The sequence below is a fragment of the Takifugu flavidus genome, chromosome 1, assembly GCF_003711565.1.
Source record: "Takifugu flavidus isolate HTHZ2018 chromosome 1, ASM371156v2, whole genome shotgun sequence".
Taxonomy (NCBI): domain Eukaryota; kingdom Metazoa; phylum Chordata; class Actinopteri; order Tetraodontiformes; family Tetraodontidae; genus Takifugu; species Takifugu flavidus.
Window position 1 is genome coordinate 7,789,854 of NC_079520.1, and position 24,407 is coordinate 7,814,260.

The 24,407-nt window shown below is 42.1% G+C and overlaps 1 protein-coding gene across 1 annotated transcript in view; it reads right to left on the reverse strand.

Annotated features, from left to right (window-relative positions):
• The window catches only part of abca12 (ATP-binding cassette, sub-family A (ABC1), member 12), a 46,961-nt gene extending 22,597 nt beyond the window's left edge, over positions 1-24,364 (reverse strand). The window contains exons 1-39 of the mRNA XM_057029925.1: positions 24,136-24,364; positions 23,153-23,230; positions 22,969-23,062; positions 21,649-21,784; positions 20,142-20,254; positions 19,956-20,023; positions 19,660-19,830; positions 19,388-19,581; positions 18,676-18,794; positions 18,500-18,588; positions 18,049-18,195; positions 17,311-17,456; positions 17,028-17,161; positions 16,435-16,565; positions 15,369-15,533; positions 14,921-15,123; positions 14,554-14,690; positions 14,220-14,334; positions 11,385-14,018; positions 10,911-11,023; positions 10,736-10,794; positions 10,459-10,607; positions 10,242-10,372; positions 10,003-10,145; positions 9,326-9,481; positions 8,933-9,141; positions 7,538-8,431; positions 6,985-7,091; positions 5,832-5,938; positions 5,192-5,391; positions 4,951-5,027; positions 4,014-4,144; positions 3,378-3,548; positions 2,272-2,436; positions 1,939-2,134; positions 1,432-1,571; positions 873-992; positions 620-710; positions 79-258 (exon numbers count right to left, since the gene is read on the reverse strand). Of these exons, the coding sequence (XP_056885905.1) occupies positions 79-258; positions 620-710; positions 873-992; positions 1,432-1,571; positions 1,939-2,134; positions 2,272-2,436; positions 3,378-3,548; positions 4,014-4,144; positions 4,951-5,027; positions 5,192-5,391; positions 5,832-5,938; positions 6,985-7,091; positions 7,538-8,431; positions 8,933-9,141; positions 9,326-9,481; positions 10,003-10,145; positions 10,242-10,372; positions 10,459-10,607; positions 10,736-10,794; positions 10,911-11,023; positions 11,385-14,018; positions 14,220-14,334; positions 14,554-14,690; positions 14,921-15,123; positions 15,369-15,533; positions 16,435-16,565; positions 17,028-17,161; positions 17,311-17,456; positions 18,049-18,195; positions 18,500-18,588; positions 18,676-18,794; positions 19,388-19,581; positions 19,660-19,830; positions 19,956-20,023; positions 20,142-20,254; positions 21,649-21,784; positions 22,969-23,062; positions 23,153-23,218 (8,401 nt within the window). The 5' untranslated portion in view covers positions 23,219-23,230; positions 24,136-24,364. The remainder of the gene's footprint in view (positions 1-78; positions 259-619; positions 711-872; positions 993-1,431; positions 1,572-1,938; positions 2,135-2,271; positions 2,437-3,377; positions 3,549-4,013; positions 4,145-4,950; positions 5,028-5,191; positions 5,392-5,831; positions 5,939-6,984; positions 7,092-7,537; positions 8,432-8,932; positions 9,142-9,325; positions 9,482-10,002; positions 10,146-10,241; positions 10,373-10,458; positions 10,608-10,735; positions 10,795-10,910; positions 11,024-11,384; positions 14,019-14,219; positions 14,335-14,553; positions 14,691-14,920; positions 15,124-15,368; positions 15,534-16,434; positions 16,566-17,027; positions 17,162-17,310; positions 17,457-18,048; positions 18,196-18,499; positions 18,589-18,675; positions 18,795-19,387; positions 19,582-19,659; positions 19,831-19,955; positions 20,024-20,141; positions 20,255-21,648; positions 21,785-22,968; positions 23,063-23,152; positions 23,231-24,135) is intronic.
• Between the last annotated feature and the right edge of the window lie 43 nt (positions 24,365-24,407).

Here is a 24,407-nt window from a genome sequence, read left to right on the forward strand (position 1 = left end):
AAATCAACCTAAGCGGGGGGGTAATCTGTGTGTGGTTGCCTTGCAGGACAGGATTAATCACTGCTGCTATTTACTCACTTGCATAGAGGTCTCGGTTTTTGGCGAGCTCTTGAGCTACAGTGTCAAGCTCTGTGGTATCATTGTAACCACGGTAGCGGTCAAACTTGATACAGGAAGAGAGGTTCACCATCAGCCTGGACAAGGTGGTGATCTGCTGCAGAATAGGCTTATTCTTCTCCAACAAGGTGGTCATGTTAGCTGTGGCATAGCAGAAAAAACGAGCGGATGAAGCAGGTCAAAAGCACATTTCTGACACCGTCGGCTGCAACCTTTAAGGTCAGCTGTTAAACAATAAACCATCCAGTTTTGCTCAGTGCAATTTTGAGGTGCTAATAATTTTTGAGGTGAGTAAAATACAGTTTTTTGGCCTCCTTTTTAAAACTAGGCAAGCATGTATTTCATCTATTGTTGAAATTTGTGCAGTGCTTTCTATAACCCTGTGGAAGAGTCCCATTTTCTGACAGTTTGGGTATTTTACAGCCGGTGAGTGGAGTCGGGAAAGTGAGCTAAGCCTGGGATCTGCTGCTTACAAAAGTAAGACCTTCAAATGCTCACTCACAGAAGTTGCTGAGTGTCTCCTTCATTTTGCCGACATTGATGTCTGTCTGCATCTCAATGAAGTTCTGCACAAAGGAATTGCCGAGGGAATTCTGACAATGGGGAGGGAGAGCAGAGGAGACAGTGAACAACATCAATATTCAACTGCTGAAACAAGCTGAAGACCACTATAAAGTTTATCTCCAAACTTTCAGGCAACAGCAGCCTAGCCAGAATAATCAGGGGGGAAGGAAGGAACGTAGGCACTTTCTTACCTGCAGCATGGGCAAGGTCTGGCTGAGTATCTGGGCTGAGTTTATGATGTAGTTGGAGGATTCGATCCAGTCCTCTGAGTGCTTCCTCAGGTTGGCAAACTCATTCAGGGTCGCATTGGCCTGGACAAGGGCAGAAGGACAAATGAGCATTAAAAAGAAAATCAACAACTCTGAGGCCAGAATCCACAACCTGCTGTTTTGGGGCATGTAGCTGTGTAAGCGTACAAAAGGGAACAGGACACCAAATCAGATCTATTAGAACAGCACCACAACAGAAGATGGTGACGCATACAAATATACGGACCCTCCTGCTGCTCTGTTTCCCTGGATATGCTACAACGTGACAATTAAACAGTCAATAAGCTGAAGAAACCCAAAAATGATGTATTACCGCATGACAGCGTCTGACAATGGATTTTAATGGAATATGGATAATGTACCGGTACATAAAAGTCATGAAGGTGCAAGCTGTAAGAGGAATTTGATTAAACATGTGAAGATAGTGTCCCAAGGGAGCCAATTCTGACTGGAATCCAGGAATCCTGGAGTAGCGACATACCTTCTCCATTATAGCCCTGGTGACGGGTGTGTCAGGGCTGAACAGAATGTGCCCCATCAGCATGGGTTTGAGGAACGCCCAGGCGATGGCTCCTCCAGTGGTGTTGACCATGTCCAAGTACATGTTCATGCAGAAGGGAGCTAAAGATGAGACGAACCATTATGCACAGGTACGCAGATACGTGCGCTATCTGCATAAATACGTCAAGGCCAAATGTCAAGGATGGTGGATGAAAGATGATGCTCATGTTAGATAGCTTTTTGACGTCAACTATGTTCTAAAAAGACTAATCATTTAATCTCAGTGTGATTCTCAGTATTACCCAAGATAATGTCACGTTCCTGACTTGCAATTTCCTAATTTCAATTTTCAATTTGTGTTGTCCAAAGATTATAAATGCATCTCCTTAGCCCATCTACATTGTTAAAGAGACTTGATGCTGATTGCATCTTTTCAGAACTGTGACTTAGCCCACATTATAAAATAAAAGCTTTTCTGCTGACGTACAGGCGTTTCGAGGAATCTTAAACCTGTCAATCATCTCCTCCCTCTGGGCAATATCAGTTATTGAGGGGCTCGACACGGACACGGCCGGCATTTGAGCGATTCCAAATACAGCAAGGATGCCGTTACTGCATAGCGCTCGAGAGAGGGTGACGAATGTGGCCTGCGTGGGGATGCTGTTCCTCTGTCCTCTCACCATCTGGGGAAAAAGAAAGAAGCTGCTTTTCGTCCACTTTGGTTTATGCATATGTTGAAACCAAAATCCACATCTCCTGTGACATAAACTCAAAGGCCTACTGACAATCTGACTGTAAGGCCTGTGGGAACACTACGCACTTTGGAAAAGTCGGCGTCGGCCATCAGGTTGAGGTCATCGATGGCGTACAAGTACCTCTGCAGCTGATTAATGGCAGGAAGAAACGAGTTCATCATGTTGGTTATGACCTTAGCGGCGTGAAGCAACACCTGCATCAAGGTCTGCACCTCTTCAGAGAGAATCATCTAGAAAACAGTAAACAATCATCACCAAAATGATTATATTGTGCGTTTCACTGCGAGCTGTGACCTTATGAGGGATGGCAAAGGTGAAAGAATGGCCCGTATTTACGAGTCATTCATCGCCTTTGACCTCTATTATTTATATTTACTAAAATCAAATCTGACAGTTCAAAATCAGATGTTGGGCTTCCTTATTGATCCATTTTGTCCTTTAACTTGTGCTGCACAGCAGATATTTCTGCTACAACACAACACCCAGTTAGCTGCTTACTTTGGCAATATGCCATTTTTATTTTGCGTGTGTGTGTGTGTGTGTGTGTGTGTGTGTGTGTGTGTGTTGAAGGAAATTTCAATCTTTGGTTAGGTACACTTAAGGTACACAAGCCCAGAACATACATTTAGAGGGTGGATTTCTCCACGGAGAGTCATGTCAACAGTTTAAAAAAGTTTAAAAAGTTATAACTCACAAACCAGTAACATAAATTTTAAAAAGCTAGTCAATGAATTAGATTTATATTTTGCAGATTGTGGTTTTAAAATGAAATCCAATCAGCCTAAAAAAGAAAGACAAATAAACACTTTTATCCAGGCATGATATAAAAACTTCACAGATTTATTTTGCACCCACATTCCGCACTATTGATGGAGGTCTCGCTCTTTCTTTCCTTTTGTATAAATCATGTTCTTTCATGTACATCAACTATGTAACATGTTGTTCGAAGGGTTTTCCCTCACCAAGCTACGCTGTGTCTGTTCTCCAAACAGATGCTGTGAAATAAATAATGACGTCCTGCTGCAGCGCTTTTTTCAATCAGCGATCACAGCCGCATGTACAATCACTAACCCTTCACACTCCCTGGCGCTGGCGCTTCCACAGAAGCACGGAAAGAACGTCCACAACAGAGGAACTCATCAGGGTGCTTTAGTTAAAGACTCGGTCTTACTCTGTAGATGAATTTCTCAGTGTTGAGATGGCGAGCCATCAGCACCGACAGGGTGTACCAGTCCTTAACAGACATGGAGCAGAAGGCCTTCAGGATGACCGCGTCCATCTTCTGCTGCTCCACGTATGCTGTGGAGTTGCAGTGACGCAGATTGACCAACCAGGACAGGATCTGATCAGGCAACAACAGCACTGAAATCACTAAACAAGTAAGCTAAGCAAAAAAACTGTTTAATGGCATCATAAAACATCACTGTGTTATTAATCTTATACTCCAACAATCGAAGGACTTGAAAGGGAGAAAAATAAGCTAGTTTAAACCATGCTATTAACATATAAGTAAAGTTAAAATGAATACAGATAGCTAAAACTTTGTCAACATTTAAGAGCCTTAAAATCATATTTATTAAATATTCTATGTTTTATCTAATGTTAGTATTAACAATAGTGCTTCTGCCCTCTGCAACCTGACTCATATAAGCTCAAATTGACCTTTCTCCTCAGAGAGCAGATCAGGTGGGGAACCTGGAAGCTCTTCCTGAGGTGTCATTTCTCCAAACAATTCTTATTGTTACTCTTTACACAGAAGCGAGGAAATGTTTCCTTCCACTATGTTTATAGGATGCATCTGACTCACCATTAAATTGTTGTTCGGTATGGCTGTATCCATCAGCCGGCGGAGAGCAACCAGACTAAAATTCATGTGTTGTTGAACATCTGCAAGGAATGCCGAGTTATTCCTCAGCATTTCTCCGACCGTCAACACTCCTGGGGAAAAAAGAGATAGTGGATTTATTGTAGCGCCAGTATCTACATTTCATATACTGACAACATGTCAAGGGCTGATAGGGACGAAGCTAAACCTGCGAAAAAAAGCTTTTTTCCTAAAGCAACAATAATTGACAAATTGCCTGTGAGGAGAAAGTCTGTGGATACAGGTGGGCGGAACTGGTCTGTGAAAGATTTCAAGGTATGCATGTATGGAATTCTGCTTTCCTTTTGGATTAATATCTGTTTCCCTACTTAAATAAATACCACATATAAGAACAAACAAACTGCAGGGAGGACAGGCTGTGGAAGAGGAACATCGGTAACCTATGACAGCATTTCTTAGTAGCGCACAAATAAGATAATTAAAAACTGGAAGGACGAGTTCTGCTATCTTTTTTTTTTTTAATGAATGCCATTACATTCCTTTATGTCAGTTTAACAAAGCTAAAATTCCATCCTTGATTTATTTATATTTAAAATATGCGGCGGCACAGCTTTTAAAAACTCATGCAGTTTAGACCACTTTTAAGCACGAAACAACGCGAGAGTGACGCTCGCTAACTATAAACAAATACACAGACCTTAAGATGGTACCGCTGCTATTTCTTATTGATATGTTTATAACATGAAAACAAGCAATACATTTACTATTAATTAATTAACTACTAACAGGGACTTGTGGTAAAATGTAATGTACAAATTTCTGGAATTATTATTTTTTTATTGTGATAGCAATTACTCATAAAATGCTATTTACAATTTGAAAGATTGTTAGTATTGTGACGATTAGAGTTAAGCCCTACCTGGAGATGTGATGTTAATACTGAGAGAACTCAGGGTGCTGGTGTTAAAGCCCAAACCTTGACTCAACGCAGATGTCCTGTAATCACAGATCAACAGAGATGAAAACAAATGCATCAAAGGGCGAAGTTTGTGTTCGGGATAAACGGTCAAAGTAAATAAGAGGCTGTAGCTCCAGAAATCCATTCAGCAGATCAGAGAGAGGATACCTCTGAACGTGAAGCAAAGAGAAAACTGCTGTACCAGTCTGACTTGATGTTGTAGGTGCTCGGCTCTCCAATGACAGCGTGGAAGATGGCATCGTTCAGAGAAGTCATGTTGAACTTTAGGCTTTCGATCAACAGCTGCAGGCTGGGCAGGAGTGTGTGACACAGCTGACCAGGCTTCATGTAGAGGGTCCACTCCAAAACACTCATGGTAGAAGTGTTCTTCAACATACACACCTAAAAAGAACCACCCAAATCAGCACCAGTGGAGTTTAGGACCAAATCTGGACTGTAAAGTTTCAAATCACCCTTATTAGGTTTTATTGAAATAGGTACAGTATATTGGTGAGTTATATCAATTAATTCTAAAGTTTTCCTTTTTTTATTGTTTAACTCTTCTGGACCTCTCCAGAATAATGGCAGGGCAGCATTATAGCAACAGCAGCTAATAACATCTAACAGCTAATATAAATGATAACAAAGTAACTTTTATGCTATTTTAATGTTAAAGTAAACAAAAATTATATAAAAATTCATACAAATCTAACACCTTGGACCATTGGGAGCTATGTTATTTAAGAGTCCTGTATTTATAAATAATAAGACACACAGAGTAATACTAATATTTTGAACTTCTTTTTATACAAAAATGAAAGTGGTAGAAGCCATGCAGAGACCTGAGATCTCAGTTGCTGAAGTTGTGCTGTGAATTCAGGGGCCGACGGGTTGATTTGGAAGAGCTTAGCGACTGTTTGGATGGCCTGTTGCATGAGGATCAGGTTCTCTGCAAAAGGCAAGACAACATGAAAAAGGGGGGGGGGGATACAGAGGATAAATGAGTCAGACAGGAAGATGTGATGGGAGCGAGAGAAAGAGGGCAAGAAGATCTGAAAGGTGACCGAATAACACGACATCCCAGTGGGCCTCATTACAACTCGCACCATTACGGGGCAGCGGCGTCAGGCAGCGCTCAACAAATGATGTGCTTAAAGTGAAGCCATGCATGGGGACTGATGGGGCCAACGGGGCCAGGAGTAGTGGATGCTGTCGTGCATTAAAACACATCTGACAAGCCCTAAGAAAGGAACTACCTCAGGCAACAGGATGCGATGCGATGACAGAATATTTAATTAGGCCAGAATTAGACAATGGCACTGTTTAATCTTGGGGTGCTGTAAACCTGCAGGGCTTCCCGACTACAGTGTGTGCATGTAAGGAATACAAGTGGGGTTTCAGAGGAACGAAGCTACATTTGCGTACTAAAGAGCGAAAACATTATGACAAAAGCACAGGTGCCAATTAAAAGGAGGTCAAAGATGTCTACTTGCAAGACTATACCGGGAGATGTTGAGAGAGGGCGGACAGGATAAGTGATTGAATTCCACTTTGCTAATGAGATTTAGAAAGGTGCTGAGTGGCCACCTGCTGGAGAAGGGCCATGAGATCTTTAGGAACAGAAGCTGAACTGATGTGAAGCTGGATACTCCACACAGTACCAGATCTATGATGTTAACATCATACTTTCTGCTCTATCTACAAGTCATTATTAAATGTAAAGGTTGGGCTTATACTGTCATAGCCACTGTGTAAACACGCATCACTGTACAATGTGGCAACAAGTAAATCAAGCATGACAAGAAGGAAATTCACAGAGGAGTCAGGAGGTAAAGTTAATTGGAAGAGACTAAAAGGATAACAGGATTCATTTGGGAATTCTTCACTGAACTAATGAGTGCACATTTCTCATTATGAAGGCCTGCCCTGGACCAATAAGCGTTTAAGATGTCCAGACTGAGGTAGAAACAATGTAGCTTCAAAGCATCAGGTTACCTGGAGATTCACTGGCAAGAGCTCGACTAATGTTTTTGAGCGTTGGGGCCAAGGGGAAACTATCAGGAAGTGTACGAACAGCATCCCACAGCATATCCATGGATGGCCTGAGAAAGATTAAAGAAGTGCTGTACTGAATCAACTTATCAAAGAATCATTTTAAATGCATTTCCTTCCCCCCCTTACAACCTAATTTAATACAGTAAATATGTTGTATCAGGCAAATTTTTTCACAGTTTGACTTCACAGGTACCGAAACTGATATTTTGTACATAACAGAAACCAAAAAACAATAACTTGAAAACTTCCTTGTTGGAACAGGTGTGGAAAAGGTGTGGTGAACTGAAAAATGTCAGGAATGGAAACTCATCATTCAGCCTAACCCAGGAACCTCTCCTTTATGTACGCCCAAATTGATGTAGTCTCCTGTCACAAGTTATTGACAGAAACTGGAACATTACTGTCTCTACAGTTACTTCAGTAACATTTTCTAAAATGATGTAGTATGTAATTAGGTATAAGATTTGTTGAGCCCTAATCAAAGAATACTCACGTCTCAAAAGTTCCGGGGTGGGTGAGGAAGGAGAAGACACTGAGCGCGGCGTGAATGGTCTCCTCCCGAGAGGCGTTCAAACCCCACGGCATTCCTTGTGTTGCCCCATTTAGGACAACTTTCAAATCAGGATTGGCAGCGAATACATGAACAGTCTCCATGATTTCGGCTGTGGCAGGAGGGACAGACATGGCTCTGAACATGGAGGGATAGTCGATGTAAAAGAGGTCTATGAAGTCATCCATGGGGTCCCTTGGTGTCTGCAGGACTTCACGCTTGTGACGGCTCCGTGTTGGATGGTAACTCTGCTCAAACATACCCCCATGGTTTACAAGACCACCAGTGCTTATCAGCTGCCGGAACATTTTCAGAATGTTTCCGACCAAGTCCTCCAACAGCTCCCAGAGTACTGACAAGTCCTTATTTATCTGAGCCACAACAGCCCAGACAGGCCGCAAGATGTCGTAGATTTGGGGCAGAGTCTGAGTCAACAGGTCCAGTCCAGACGCTTGAGTGGTGGAAAGCCATGCAAACATCTCAGTGAGCCTCTGTGCGATCAAGTTTGAGTCATTGGATGCCAAGAAGTTCTCCAGAGCTTGGTAGACCTCAGGCGCATGACCAAATATCTTCATGTCGATCATCATCTTCACGGCATTCCTTATCATGTCAGCAATGGCCGCCTGGTTCAGTCCAGAAGTGGGCAGAGTGATGTTTGCGGAGGAGAGGAAGATCATGGCTGCCTCCCTGAAGAGGATCTCAGATGTGTGGTTGTTTTGAATCAGATGGAGGTTCTCCAGGACGTGACTGGCTGCTTTCTCTACAGCACGGATGTAAGGATGCAGCAAGGGGGCCACTTTCAGCACCTCGTCTGCGAGCATCCTGATGGAAGCCAGGCTGGGGAGCGGCAAATTCAAATAATATCATTTCCATTTGCAGGGATTGTAATAGCTAAACAACACTAAACAACACAACAAAGTGAACTATTTTTCACTGCTGTCCTCCCTGCTGTCCAGGTTGTCCCTCCACACTGTTAAAAGCTGCAATCAAAGTTCTCATGTTCTTTGTCACTGTGTTGGCTCGTTACTGCATTTCCAATAAAAAGAAACTACAGATTACGTAGGAATCAAACTGGTTAAACTAGTGCCCTGAAGATAATGCTACAGAGGACTGAGGTCATCTAGAGATATGTATCTGTCTATGATAACCAGGGTGTATCTCTACAGAAAAAATATAAGCATGTTAAATATGTTCTGACTTTGATCTTCAGTGGATTTTATTATGAGGGTGCATTGCAATTTAAATATGTGCAGTCAAACTGTTGTTCAGTCTTCAATATTTGTTTTTCTTTTTACTGAATTGTTCATTTCAGCTGTATAGTGCCTCTAAAATGATCACCTGTTTTCCACATTAAGGCTTTGGAGCTGCTTGTACCAGTGATGCTGTGCCCCAGGATTCAGAGGCTGGCCCATCCAAACAGAGAACAGGCTGGAGAAGTTCATAATCAGCCTCTCTGTCACGAGAGCGTGATTAATGCTGGCCTGGTAGAAGGACTGTACAATCTTGACAATCCTAGCAGCCGTGGCATTCCCAGTCAATGGTCCCATCTGATGTAGAGATAACATGTATGACAGAACAGGGATAAGGGATAAGGCAGCTTTCCTTGTGTAACAATAGTGCCACCAAGTGGCAGAATCTATTAAATTTACTTTGTGAAAGTATGTTTATTTCATCTGAGGAACACACAAAGATCTTCTTGCCAAATCTCTATTCAATCATCATGTGTCTTACACTCATGTTTAGGTGGATGATGTCGTTATAGGCATCTATAAGGGGCTGCATGCTGACATTGCACCACATTGCCATGGCATCCTGGCCTAACCCCACCATCACTCCTACCGGCTGCCAAACTTTGAGAACATCACTGCAAACCAATGTTCCATTTGCCTGCAGAGAAGTATGTCAAATACGGCATAATTGAGTCACATGCATTGTTTTGTGTAAAGAAGTAGCGTTGGTCAAACAGACAAAACCAGAACAGAGTGTCTGAAAGAACTGCATGAGGGAAACAACAAATATGTCCATGCAGATGACAAATAAACAAAGAAAGGACAGGTTTGTCACACAGGTATCAGGTTGTCATGCTGGTTAAACGCCCACTTATAGTGAATACGTGTAGTAAACACAATGTACATGAATTAACAGTGGGTCATCTATGGTTTCATGCAGCAGTAACAAAGCTCTCTCAAAGGAACACATGCTGCAACGTTTCCTGCTACGTGATATATTCGTTCCTGGATTAGAGTCCTTGCAATATAAATTAAATTTAACTGATAGTGATCTGATACCTGGGAGGGGGGGGGGGTATTTCTTCTAAATATATTACAAAAGGTTCTGGTAAACTAATGGTTATGTATCTGCCGCTGGGGAGTGTATGGTGACATCAATGTTTAAAACAAAAGTCTAACCTTCTGAGCAGCCTGCAGGGTGAGTTCAATGGCAAGCTGCATTTTGTCCTGCAGCCCCGTGACGTTAAACTGAGTGCTGTTTACCAATGAAGCTATTCCTTTCATCAGTGTTACCAAAGGCGTCTCCAGACTTAAGATCATCGCTAAAAGGAGAAAACATTAAAGGGAGGAAAACAAGACGTGCAGCTGGATAACAAAACAAACAACATTTCTGCTAAGATTTCTAGTAGTAGCCTTACCGTTCTCTGCTTGAATGTTTCTCACTATTCTTGCCATGACTTTTTCAGCCAGTGTGATCACAGTTGGGACACTGTCCCACGCCTCTGTCTCTCTGAGCATTGACAGCAGTGCTTCAACCATTTTTTCAAATCTGTACAAGAAATGAATTTGCTTTGGGTCACCCACAGATGCACCTGATCAACAGTGGGCATTAGGAAAGCTGCTGTGTGTGCATACTTGTCCCACGTGTCTTTGTCTGCCTTCCCAGTCACCAGCTGCTCCAGGACTGGTGCAAGGTGAGCAAAGTCCATCAGCGATGATGCAGTTGTAGGTGAACCAGGGGTTCCAGTGAGGAGCGGCCAAAGTTTGCTGAGAATTCTTCCAATCTAAAATAAGATGAGAGTGCCAAACATATTTTTAAAAAAATGTAATATATTTGAAGGTAAAATAAGATGCTAAAATATTCCATGGGTGCATAATTTTGAATAAATGAGGATGTTGTTTTGTTTTTTACCTGGACAAAAATAACGGGCAAGTTTGGATCTTCAAAACTTGCCCATATACTCATGTTTCCTGAAACCAAAATAAAGTGTTGTTGACGTACTTAAACACACCAACCTTGTTCTATGATTATCAGTATGATTCCGGGTGTTGGAAATATGTAATAATGAAAAAAAAACCTCTTTTACCTCGGCCGGACTCCAACACAAATTGCGTGATGTTGATGAGCACAGAGATGTAAACGTTGGCTGAGCTGTTTCCTGGGAGGAGGCTCTGGATTGTCCTCATCTCATTCAAAATTCTTCAGAAAAAAGAATAATCAACATTTCTAATCTGAAATTCTCATCAAACAATAATCTAAGATCTTGGCATTAAATCCTCCTCCTTAATGACTGCAAGAGAAGATGGGCAAATTCAGCATGGTTCCGCTAAACTGTTCTATACCAATTTACATACAACCTCTTATTTGTTGAATTGTAAACCATCGCATCTATAATTTTGAAAAAAAAACTCTATAGAAACCTTGCAGAGATCAGAAAATAGTTTAACTTGTATCACTATTCACATTTCCTGGGTGACAACTGAGGTATAACTGTTTGTTCCGCCATTACTGATTAAAATACTAGCATTTCAGCGTTAACAGAGAATAAGGAATCACTCACAGCTGATTCCAGTTGTCTGGATCTGAGAATGAGGAGATCGTCTGGAAATATGTGACCACTACTTTGAGTCCAGAAAGCATGTAGGAGCCAGCCATTCCCGGGAACAACTCCCGGACGACACTCTCAGTCCTCTTGAGGATGACGAGGGAGATGTTACGTGAAGAACCAAAGTTCATGTCTGGTTGGAGAATGAGCCTAAGAGAGTTGTGCACAATCTCCAGGATGTTGTGTTGCACAGAGAGTGACAGTGGGGTCACAGTTCGATTCAGGATCTGCAGGGCGTTTTGGGCTGCTTCCAAGATGGTCGCTAAAAACTGGTCACTCTGTAGACCGCCCGGTTGCTCTGCTATCATGACCGCTTTGCTCAGAGATTGGGTGACGTTGCTGATGATGGAGAGGTAGCTCAGCTGATCATTATCAAGAAAATCCCTCAGTGTCTCAAGCAGGTGATGCAGGTCCCTTATAGTGGTGGAGGCATCTATGGAGGAGTTTCCCCACTGGAGCATACTGGTGAGGAGTGACGGGACGTTGGGTCGTTTCATCCACATCTCTATTAGGTCGAGGTACAGCCAAACTTGAAGTTTAGCAGCTTTCAAGTTGTGCGGAAGGAGAAACGGTGAGGAGCCTGATGTATTGCTTTGAAGCTCCAGGTTTAATATGATTAGATCAAAGAGACGTCGGAAAATCGCAACTGAAGTCAGGCCGACTTCATGAAGCCCTGCACCATCTATGGGGAACCGCAGGTTGTTTATGAGGTGCTCCACTTGGTTGCTCACGAACAGCGTGAAATTCGTACTTGCTAGTTGGAGCGTCACTTGCATTTGCGTGAGGGAGAAAAAGGGTTGAAGAAGGTCAGCGACCGAGCTGTTGTTGCTGATCGCTACGATTCTTTTCAAGTACCAATCAATGATCTGCAAGTATACTTTCTGTGCATATGTGGGGTTGGTCATCAGCAGTGTGGCGTTGAAAGAGGTGTTAAATGGCAGGGGAAGGGTGGCAAGCTGGATCAGTCCTTCCAATACTCTGAGTTCATTCATGATCTCTGGAGTGGTCAGGTTGTTCAGCTGGAGGCTCACTTTGACATTGGCCAGAGTCACATTGAGGGCCTGCACCAGTACCATAGCTGGATTGGAGGTGAAGTTGGACTGGACAATTTCACTGATGGTGTTACTGACAATAAGCGGGATCGTGGAAAGGATGGCCGTGTCATTACGGAGAGCGGGTAGGTGCATCAGGAAGCCGATGACCCCGTTTGCCAGTCTTTGAACACACTGGGCTGTCACCATTATGTTATTCTGTGGTTCGAAACACTGGCGAGCATTGATTATTTGCATTATGTTAACAATCAGGTCATTTATGTTAGCCGCGCCAGCTAACGTGGCAATCTGGTTCAGGTCATCAATAGTCAGATTGGACTGTTTCAGAGCATTCTGGACATCAGAAACGGTGATATTCTGTGCAGCCATAACCAGTCTGATGAAATGAAGAGTTTGTCTGAATGTTCTGACATAGGCAGCATCATTTGAGGACAACAATAACGGGAAGAATATGGAGGCGACTTCCTCATATTGTTGCATCCTCATCAGAGTGTTGGGCGTCGTAAATGTGAGGCTGACAGAACCATTGGCAGACTGCATCATGTCTAAAATCTTATCAAGGAAGGTGAAAATTTCAGAAACGCCAGCTAAGCAGTTGTGACCTGCTGCACATTGGCCCACTTTATCTTGCAGAGTTTTGAATTCCTGCAAAAACCTAACAGCTTCGACTTGGACATGAGGTGGTAGTAATGGCACAAACTTCTGTATAACAGTGTTCTGAGCAGCATCGGGCCCAGCACGGGTCAGGTTTTGAAGGCTCACTGGAGTCAGGAGGCTGAGAAAGTCCTTAAAAATCTGGTGGAGTTCGGTGACCTGTGCCAGGCTCAACTGTCCATTAGGTAGTGAGGAACGGTCCATTCTTTTCAGTCTTAACAGAGAAATCACAAATTCCTGCAGCTGCTGTATGTAAGCCAGAATGATGTGAGTCGGGTCACCGTTTGGAGAATCAGTGACTGTCTTCAGCAGCTCCATGGCCTTCAGGATGGCCTCCACCATCCCTGACGAGGTCTGGTTAGTGTAAGGTTCCAGGCTTTTCCTGACACGCGCTACATCATCTGGAGTGATGTATTTTAAATATGTGAGCAGAGAGTGGCCCATGATGTGGGAGAGCGATATGGTGAGATTATCCTCCATGGAGAGGAACTTCACGATCAAGCGTTCCAGCTCAGGCATGGTTGCATCTGACTCGTTGAAGGTAAAAATGTGCTGGTTGAGCCTGCCAATCTTTAAGGCAGCATCAATGACGACTGAGGCATTGGGAGGTTGGTGACTGAAGAGCAGAGGCAGCAGCGGCGTCAGACCGGTGGACTGCAGCAGGCTGCTGATGTGGGGACGCATCAGCTCAATGTTAGAGATGCTGCTATCAGGAAGCCCGACGATCTTCTTAACAAAGTCGTCCACTTTGTTCAGCAGGTTGATCAGGTAGGTGCTCATCGCACCGCCACCTTTCAGTTCCTTTGTCAAGAACGAGCTGGCCAGAGATGTATAGGTGGAACTATAGATATCTTGCAACAGTTTCACAGTTCCTTTGAGAAGACTAAAGACAAAACAGGGAAAATAACATGAGATTCTGACAATAAACCTTTAAATGGTTACGTTAGAACTAATAACAATTTCTTTTTTCCAACAGAAAAAATACTGTGTCCAGGCAGAACCCTTCAGTCAAAAGGGATCCAGATACTTATAACACCTTCTTATAAATATTGTCAGAGGTCACATACTGGCCCATGTTACTTACTCAATGAGGAAATTTGGATTTGATGACCTCAGAATTCGAGTCAATGCCCCAACAAACTCTGTCCAGTTGATATTAACATCACAATGAATGGATGAGGTGAAGATGTTGATTTGACCTGAGGGGAAAGAGAAGCAGCTAATAAATGTGAGATATAGATCATAAGTAAGAAAAGTCAAATTGTTCCATGTACATTTGTTGTACGTAATATATATGCTCAAAAAAATGAATGATTGAAGAGTAAAAGCACAAAAAGCATCACTTTATGCTATTAAAAGTATGTATAAAAGTGGTATGATTTTCCATTAGAGTCAAAAGAATGAAAACACTGACTTACAGTTTGTTGGCTTTGGGGTTGTGGCAGCGTCCCTGTAATTTAGAATCCAGTTCACCATGTGAAAGTAGTGCTTTAGCTCAGGCCACCACTGACTCGCCTCAATCTTCTCACCAAAATTCACCATGGACATGAAGAAACTACAACCAAAGCAAACAGGAAGAAGCACAAACCGTTGAGGAGGCACTGCATGCAATGAAAAACACAGTAGATATCCGGTCTATCAGTCTGTTCCTTTCCTTCATTTCCCACTATTCCGACATTCACTCGGATTACATTTCATCATTGCACCTCTGGACTGGGCTTTTGTTATTTGCAACAAATAGCATACACATGTCTGCCATATAGATTTCTTTTATTTTGAGCAAACCTTTGTAGGAGAGTTCCAGTGATATTGTGAGTTGTGTGTGGCATCCAGTTCTTCCAGTACGCCTCACCCAGTTCCGCTGGCAGCCTGTTTACCCACACTTCAAAACGACTGATGTTGTACAACTTGTGCCACTCAGAGAGAATCATGGGAAGTGTTACGTTGTAGTCTGGTTGGCTTGTGAGGGCTCTGTATATTTCATGGAACTGAAGAAACCCAACATAACAAGATACATCAAATGTGAGGCTCTTACGGTTTTCAGAATGATGGGTTTGGGTCACGGAAATAGAAGAAAAACAGACTTGATAATAAAAACAGCAGCAGAAATACTGTAGTTATTGTTACTATAAGACATCCTTGCAGAATTTATAGCAGATAACAGAATGATAAACTCTTATCATGTGTTTTTGTGATCTGCCATCTCTCAGATGAGGATTTAACATATATTTACCTTCTGCACCACCGGCTGCCATTCCATCAACAGGGCCTGCTCTAAACTGGAGCTGTTTTGGCAGAAAGCTGTTCTCCACACTTCGATTTTGATGCTCTCCGTGTCCAAGAGCCACTCAAAAGGAGTCAGGATCTCCTCACAGCATAAACACCCAGAGGAGATACTCTAATAAGGTGGACAAAGAGTATTGAGGGATGTGCTGCGCTAGTGTTAAAACCATCCATTGTAACTTTCTCTTCTTTCTTTCACTAAATTTTTATAAACTGATGAAGATTATTTTTTATCACAGACCTTATATACATGTTTACGCTTTGTTGTTTTTTCCAGCTGAAGTGCAATTTCAAACCTCTTAATCTGCTTATGTTAATAAAATGTCTCACAGTTTCACGCCACAGTCCCTGCTGGTTTGAATGCAGCTACTTTCAACGACAGACAATCAGATTTTATTTGCCCCACCCTTGAGAACTGCACTCTCACCCTCACGACATACCCGCAAACTTGGAATCTTGTTTGACAGCCAGCTAGGGTTTGGCCGCTACATCAACCACATCAGCAGGACCTCCTTCTTCCAGCTCAAGAACATTGCCCCCTGTCTGCTCCTTACTTACCTTCTCTGCTGCAGAAACCCTTGGTCAGACTATTGCAAGAGCATTCTCTATGGTCAATCATCTAAACTCCTCAATACACTTCAAAATCCAGAACTCTGTTCCCAATCTGCTCACCCACACCCCCATCCGAGACCACACCACCCCGGTCCTTCAAATCCTGCACTGACTCCCCATTACACAGCACACACAGTTCAAAATTCCCCTCTTTACACTCAATAACCAGCCCCCCAGTTTTCTCACAGGTCTGCTCCACCACTGATGCTGTTTTTCAGAAATGACCTTATTTTAACTCTGATCTGTTTTTTATTTTTTTAATGTAGTGTCAGAGTGTTTGAAAAAGCACTTGCAAATAAAATGTATGATTAAACTGAAATGTAAGGATCTTTAGGGGAGAAATGTTTGTTGGTCTTTTAACAAACATGTGTTGTCCTTGTGTCTCTGATCACTCGTGTTGTTACCTCATTGATCACCATCATTACACTGTCCAGGACTCGAGACATCCAGGTGGCTGCAGCAGACTCATTGCTCAGGAGCGTTAAGTACGTTTTCTGGAGCTGAGCGGCATCTTTCAGGAGATTCTGCATCATTACTGGAGAGGGCAGAAAAGACAATAATGACCTAATCGAAAGGATTTTAGATAATAATAATCTGCTGCTGGGTAACACCACCCTTGGGGGGGGGGGTTGATTAAAAGACCAAAAGGATGTCTGCGTGTGTGTATATGTGTGTTTGTGTGTGTATGTATTCATTTCCTCTATTCAAGCTCCTCTATTTCTACTCTCCTCTCCCCTGAGAATGGGTGTGAACCTGCTCTATTTACCTTTGTGCCATGGAAACCATGTTCATCAAGGGAACTAGGATAATGCCTGTGATCGCACGCAGTCTAAAATCCAAGTCATACTTGAACATAACAATATAGGTCTTGAGAATCTGTTACCTCCTTTCTCAAGCTTTGTTTTACGTTTATCCGCTATGGGTTTCAGTGTTGGTGATAATGAAAAATGCCACCGTTTGGAGCTGGGGTTATGGAGCTGGGGTTATGGAGCCTTACCATCAAAAGCATCGAGGATCATTGTGGCTGCCTGCATGGACTGAAAGCTGGTCCGGAGCACTCGCTGGACAACCATGTCTACCTCAGGCACAGCTTTTATGATCTCCAGCAACACCTTACCGACCTCCAAAAACCTGACAAAGCAAGAGGCTCGAGAATAAGAGTCCTAAAATGTTATCAAATTAAAGCTATTCTAGGATCATAAAAAAAGTAATTTTAATCATTCTGTAACAAATATCAAACTGTGGGCCTATGGAGGAAAAAATGACGTTTGTGTACTGACAGCTCCTCCTCAATATTTTGTGGCTGTGCATCCATGCTGCGCCGGGCCCTTGTGGAGCTTCCATTTCCTCCCATTAGACTGTGCAGCAGCTGCTTGGCGAATGAGATGTCCTGAGGAGCAACGGACTTACTCCATTTAAGGAGAACCTGGGAAAATTACAGTTTGTGTGTGATGATTCAAGGCTGAACTGAATTTAAATCATTTTATCATATGGAATCAAACCAAACCAGGTGCCCTTACATGACAAAGCATTCAGAGAAGTTCAAAAAATGACTTTCTGCTAGACCTCAAAGAGCAGTAATAAATGGATGAATGAAAACATTCCTGGACATGTACAGTTTATTATTTCCATACAGCATAACGACCTATGACGAACACAGATTATTACAAGTTCGTATTAGCCTATTACTTTATGTCACAAGTCAACAGGCTCTTACGGCAAAGACACAGAGATTTTAGTGTTCCCTCACAAGTTCTAACAAGGACTTCTCACATCAAAACATGTCCACCACTGTGAGCTCCTAATTGGCTTTATTTTCTCCACATGCAACCTGGGGGGTTTGCAGCATCTTGTTGCTATGGCTAGCAGTTGTCCTGCAGCCACAACCTAACTATACAGTAGCTTGAAGGTGGCTTTTAAGGGTACCGTAGACAAGGAAGTAGAAATAGAACAACAAAATATTTCACATCTAATAACCTAACACCTTTTGTTGGAAACATTATGTCAGCCCAACCTACCTGTTTGGCCACCAAGTCAGGCCTGGTGCTGCCAAGGAGCATGTCCATGACTCCTGTCGCACAAGATTGTTGAAGCCACACTGAACTGCTGCTCTTGCTGCACAAATAGTGACGCACCATTTCTTTGTTGAATGTCAAAGTGATTGCCTAAAACAGCACAATAGCAGAAAAGGTTTTTTTTAAAAACAACAACAACTGAATCACCAAACATATAAAATAAAACTATTATTACTGAATAGAAAAAAAATGTTTTAAATAAGCAAATACGTTTAATATAAAGAGTTTTTTCAGATGCCACCGTACAAGTATAAATATTTTTCCGAGAACTGGTTGCTCATGTGATGAAAGCCATTTCTGTGTTTTCACAGGAGGAAACCGGTCCGGCAAGCCTACTTGCATGTATTGAACTATTTATAATCCAATAATCGTTGAAGATAAACTTGAGACACACCTTATCTAGTGGTATCAGAACCTCTTTCAAGGCGTCACTCAGTGAGTCATTGGACAACTTGACAAGCTCTCCGAGGGGAATGGTCACAGCTAAGTGGAGTCAGATCAGGTTTTACTACAATGTCATGAAAATATAATATTAATATTATCTGCTTTGAGCTTGGCATTAGAAGTTACCTCTTCCTGGCCAGTTTTGAGCATAATAGAGCAGGTTGATGCCACTGGCAAGCACCGGATGAACCGTTCTGAGGGGTGCAATGACTTGTGGAAAACTGTTCTCGATGATACGTAACGTGCTGGTGAATAAAGAGAGAAAAGATGTGACGTCAAATCAGGACTAGTTGATTATTTATCTTCAAGGTCAACCATCAAGGCTGTTACACAAGGCAAGACATGAGGATTTTTTTTTTTTCTCAGAGATGCAAGAACAACATAGTTAGTTTTGGCCAAGACATTCAATACTTTCCCAGAAACTCCAGCGCCAAACTCCTGCACGCTCTTCACGCCGTTTGACAATCTTCTCTGTTTACAATGTCGCTCTACCTCTTTTCCACAGATTATGGCCCATTTGCGTGTCTTTATGTGACTGCTCGATGTTGCACACCTTTTTAAACTTCCTCACCACCACGGCCATCCGTTCCTCAAAACTATCCATTGACATTAAAAAGACAACATTTCTTCTTTTCTGTGTTAACCACATCCACTTAAATTCTCTCATCAGTCACACAATGACACAAGCCCTCACTCCCAACCCTGGGAGTGACTACTGTTGCCATAATGCTACTGCCTGGTTCCAGAAAGAGATAATAATGTGCAACGAACTCGCAAAACCTAAATCTAACTATTGAAGACAATACAGTAAGGCAAGGCACCATTTTAATCACATTACCTCTGTACATTGGTCAGGAGGGCTTTCATGCTGTCTATCCCTTGGTCAACAGAACCGGAGGAGAGGAGTTTGGGAATTATTAGCAGACTGTCCCACACTGAGCTCTGATTCTGCAGCTGATCAAACACCAACATCGCCATTCCAGCCACCGTAGCCATCTCATCAGGTTTGGTCTGCACCAGCTCCAACAGGAACTGGAACCAAAGAAAATGTCACACTCCGGACAGCATCGACCAGACATATGCTGTTTGCCAGTAAGCAGAAGAACAAACCTGGTTGAGTGTCTGGAGTGAAATCTCAAACACTGTGGAGTTGGACTTGCAGAACGAGACCACGCTGTAGGAGGCGGCACTGGGTGAAGTTGTGTTAATCAAGGGTAGCATTATGGAGCAAATGCCCCTTTTCAGCAGATCCCAAGACTCCAGCATTTGCTCCAAGCCCTCCTGCAAAAGATATCATGAATACAAATTATCAGTGGTATCACAGGGGTGGAGAAAAGGAATAAAAGTGCATTATATCGAATATCGGCGGCAATTGCTTTAAATCTGATTGGCTTAAGGAAACCCGCCTGATTTTCCTGAGTCGTGCTGGTGTTCCAAAACGACACATTTTTAGGAACGTCAGGCGAAGATGAGCCTTTAAATCGAGAAACTGATTATTAGTGGTTAAAAAGCAGCTGTAGGAAATTTCACATCAAACATATGAATCACAGTTTTGCTATAATGAACGGGAATGTATAAAAGAAAACACTTACCAAAAACATTGTTTAAAATGTTGATTAACGTTTCAGGATTGTTTTGTGGGTCACTTGGAAGGGCCACCTTAAAATCACCCTCAATTAGGTTTTCCAGCATGGAACGCTTGGACCTGCCAGTCAGATGAAACACGTAGTCCAGATTCAGATCTATGGTTATTTTCTGATATTATCTCCTCTTTGACAACAGCCTACCACACCTTTTGTCACGGCAGCTAAGCCTGAAAAATGTTCCCAAACCATCAAATAGTTGAGATGCTGGTGATAGAAGCGGAGAACAAAATAGGACTGACAGACAAGAGCAGATGGAGATCTGTCTGCAGCACAAGGGCAACAGAAAGGTCCATATGTCCTAGGTGCAGAAAGATGCCCCATTGTTGGAGTTCCTCACTGGAACTGGTGGCGCAGGTTCCCACATTTAGAATGCTAAGTAAACTTCGGCTCACTCTTCCAAGACAAATGTTCCCTAATCAACTTAAAGTGGCACTGGTGCCTTTTATTAAAAATGTGGCAGCAGCAGCATGCAGAAGCCTGCCTTCAGGTTATAATGGCCATGAGCAGAGACAAATCTAAAGCCATTTACCTCGGCATTAACCTGCCTTTGCTTTTAATCACACTCAACCACCTCATAAGTGTGTTTGGATGAGGGGGGCTTTTAATCAGCAGTTTGCAAAAATCTACTTTACTTTATTTTAGCATGACATTTTTGAAGCATACTTGTGTGTATTGATATGACATTGAATCATTTGTCCTATGTACTTCTCTTGTGTTGCTTTTTAAAAATGTGTTTGTTTCTCTCTTTTTTATGCCCATCCTTGATTAGTAAGAACATGCAATTACTGGGACATACTGGAGATAATTAATGAACCCGTAACCGAGGGAAGGATCCTTCAGATCCAGATTCAGAGTTTGATTCTGTGAGAAATGGCTCCTGAAAGCAATTCAGTATCGATATCTTTGACGCTTTTCCATCCCGCATCTGCCCATTCCTGTGGTCATCCATACGAGGCCAAAGCTGCAGGCCAAGTGCTTCACTGTGAGTTAGCATTAGTGGGCAGGTATATATATATAATCCTTTAAAATAGGTGCAAACCACAGGTGGTTCATTATGAGTCATGTTTTTCTAGTATTCACACTGGCAGCGAGACAGCTTGGGAAACAAAAGGCAGCTGGTCCAGCACCAGAGAACATCTTTTGTCTAACTGTTGCTGGTATTTCATACTTGAGCAAAAGAAAAGAAGCTGAGTTTCCATTAGCACATGTGCCTCCACAATCACCTGCCGCTTCAACAGCCAACAAAAGAGAAAAATGCAGATGGACTAAAGACCATGCCTCTCTGTTGAGAGATAAGATGTTTTTCTGGTTGCACGGAATCGCACGTCCTTCATCTCACGCATCTTCTGATCGCTTGTTATTTATTTTACCTCGTGAAAGCAGCAATACTGAAGTTATCGTGCTTAGTTGCTGGCTAATCGCCCATTTACCATTTTGCTGTTAACTATGGTACCTTGTGTTGCCCTGTTTTGATGCCGTTGTGTCCACCTGATGTGATGTGTTATGGCAGTTGCTGTCTGTGTTGCACATGAGGGTTTGTAGGAAAGGGAAGAAGCCAGTGCTGGGAAGGTTCCGAGGTTCCACATAGCCTGGGGAGGACAGGACATAGAGTTTAAATACTAATAACAACTTTATCAACCTTAATGTCCCCTGACCTGAATCACACAAATGCTATTACGGTTTTAATTTCAACTAGTTCTTAGTTTTCTCTTGTGGTGCAGGAAAATCAGTGAAGGTCAGATTACACTCAAGCCACTCTGACCACAGTGACCTTTATAGTATTTTTACCTGCTGATATTATCTCAAACTCAACATGGCAACATAAACAGAACACCCAAGTCTAAATTGTGCTATTTGTGGAAGAAGTACCGGTAACCTTTAAATATATAGGCTTCACAATACACACACAGCAGGAGACATAGGATTTCATGACGTTTACACAAGTGGAACTGCAAACAAATTAATCACCGAGGTTAAACGCCGTCAGTACAGAGGTGAGTGTTTGAAAGGGAACAGATTTGTCTCCGTTAGCACATCAGCAACATAGAAAATAACTATTACCGGTAACTAGTAAATATCTAATACTTCCTCCTTTACAACTGAAACTGGCCATTCAGGAAACACAGAGGTCTGAAAATGTTTGTTCCTTTTGTTCTGCTGGACTGAAAAGACATTTTAGTGGGTAACCACGTTATTAAATTACATTCCCAGAACTGAGCCTCAGAAAAAAGGGTGGAAAAATAGTGGGAGTGCCAGGAAAAGGATTAAGATCTTTAAAGATACTCCGGCTTCCACTCATTAAATGTACATTTATAAGGTTTGCAACTTTGCTTGATAAAACTGATACACAGACCGGTTGTTCAGGTAACCACGAATGATGCCCCTCCCTCAAAGACCATCAATCATTTCACAAGAATCAATGGCTGTCAGATTCTTTATGCCACCATCTCTTTCATGTTCACTCCCATTCAAATAAATCAATGGCGCATATTTCAATTCTGTATTAAAAAGGGAATACAAACATTGTGACAGAGTGCACATCTAAAGGGCTTAATGTTTGTCTTTACTTTGGTATTGAACCAATGTCCCTTGGTGTGTCGCCGCCACAGAAATGATCACATCACTTACGTAATTACTGAATTTTCCCACATTCAGATTGTGTTCTTCTTTAACAAAAACCGAAATTAAACTGAGTAACAAACTGGAGATGTACAGGCGCTTTCGTAAGGACCACTTGCTCCCTGCTGTCTAGTTCTTTTTCTTTTACACTCACATGTGTCTTTCAGGACGGGAGGAAAGTTGGAGCGGGTGACAGCAATGATGATGAAGATGATCAAAGGCCAGGTGATCAGAGTCAGTGACCATAGCTGTCAAAGAGAGCAGGAATCAATGCTGCAGAATTCAAACACTACTGAGCTCTTAAAAAACAAAGAAGAACTTTTTTCAGGGTCACTCACTGGCTGTCTGATGATGGTCAACCAGTTCTTCCAAAGAAGAAGACGTAGCTGCTGGAAAAAGGCCATATGCAGCAGAGGCTAGAAAGAACACAAAATAATGTCAATAGTTGTAAGTGGTAGCAGTGGTGGAGAAGGAAGTGACAATTAACAAGTGCCTAGTGGGGGACATGCTAAATTCTACCATCTCTGTTCGAGAACTCATTGAATATTAGTTTCTTAAAGTGGAGACCTTCCTGCAAACACATCAAATAATCTTGTGAATTTTGTGTGAACAGTTTCTTTTTTTTACCATGTTGAGTTTTAACTCTTTCAGGTTTAGATTTTAATTTAACTTCCATCCATCTTCTACCTCTTTATCTCTTGACTTTCCTTAACAACAGTTGTTCTAATGCCGGTTTTAAAGAAAGACGTGCTTTCATCATTCTTTCTTTTGTTGCTACTGTTGGAGGAAATTTAGAATGTGGATCATCTTTTCTGCCATTTCCCACAATAATAAAGTGGCTTTTATTCTTTTGTGATAGCAATATGTTAACATAAATTGCTGGCAAAATCATAACTGACCTCTAGTGTACAGCGCAGAATGGTGAAAATATACATTTTTCCTTAATTTTGCTTGCGAATCTCGCAGATTGTCTCTTCTTTAATTTTTTGGTCAGAAATCGGGATGATGCGACAGTTAAAATAATGAATTTTATACTGACAGTTGGTCAAAATGTTACTGATATATACTGTTAAAACATTTAAATATATAATAGAAATGCATTTACATTCCCTCGGCGGTAAAACTTTAACCTCATTCCAAAAGTGTATTTTAGTGTCTTTTTTAAATTGGTTTAGCAACACTATATCCGCACACATAGGAAGTCTACAGCCTTTACATGCTTCATACTGTAGATTGGTGGTAACATTTATGGGAAGTACTTGACAAATTTTTAAAAATGACAGTTTATTTCTGTAAGCGAACTGGTTTTTAGGTAACATACCTGTCTGCGCTGGTTCTTTCAATTTTCTTTTAATGGTTCCACTTTTTGTTATCGGACAGAATAGCGACGTCTTAGCAAGGTCATGGCGCTAGATGGGCCCCTAGCAAGGTGACACTTCCATTCGTGTCCGAAGAAGGTAAAATAAGGCAAAAGTAAATGAATTCGTCCAAACAAACACTTTGTTTACAACTTTCCTTTGGGAGAACTCTCCTCTGTCGCGAGCCGATCTACCTGTCACCTCTCGCGTGCGACGGGGGCGTGGCCATATATCC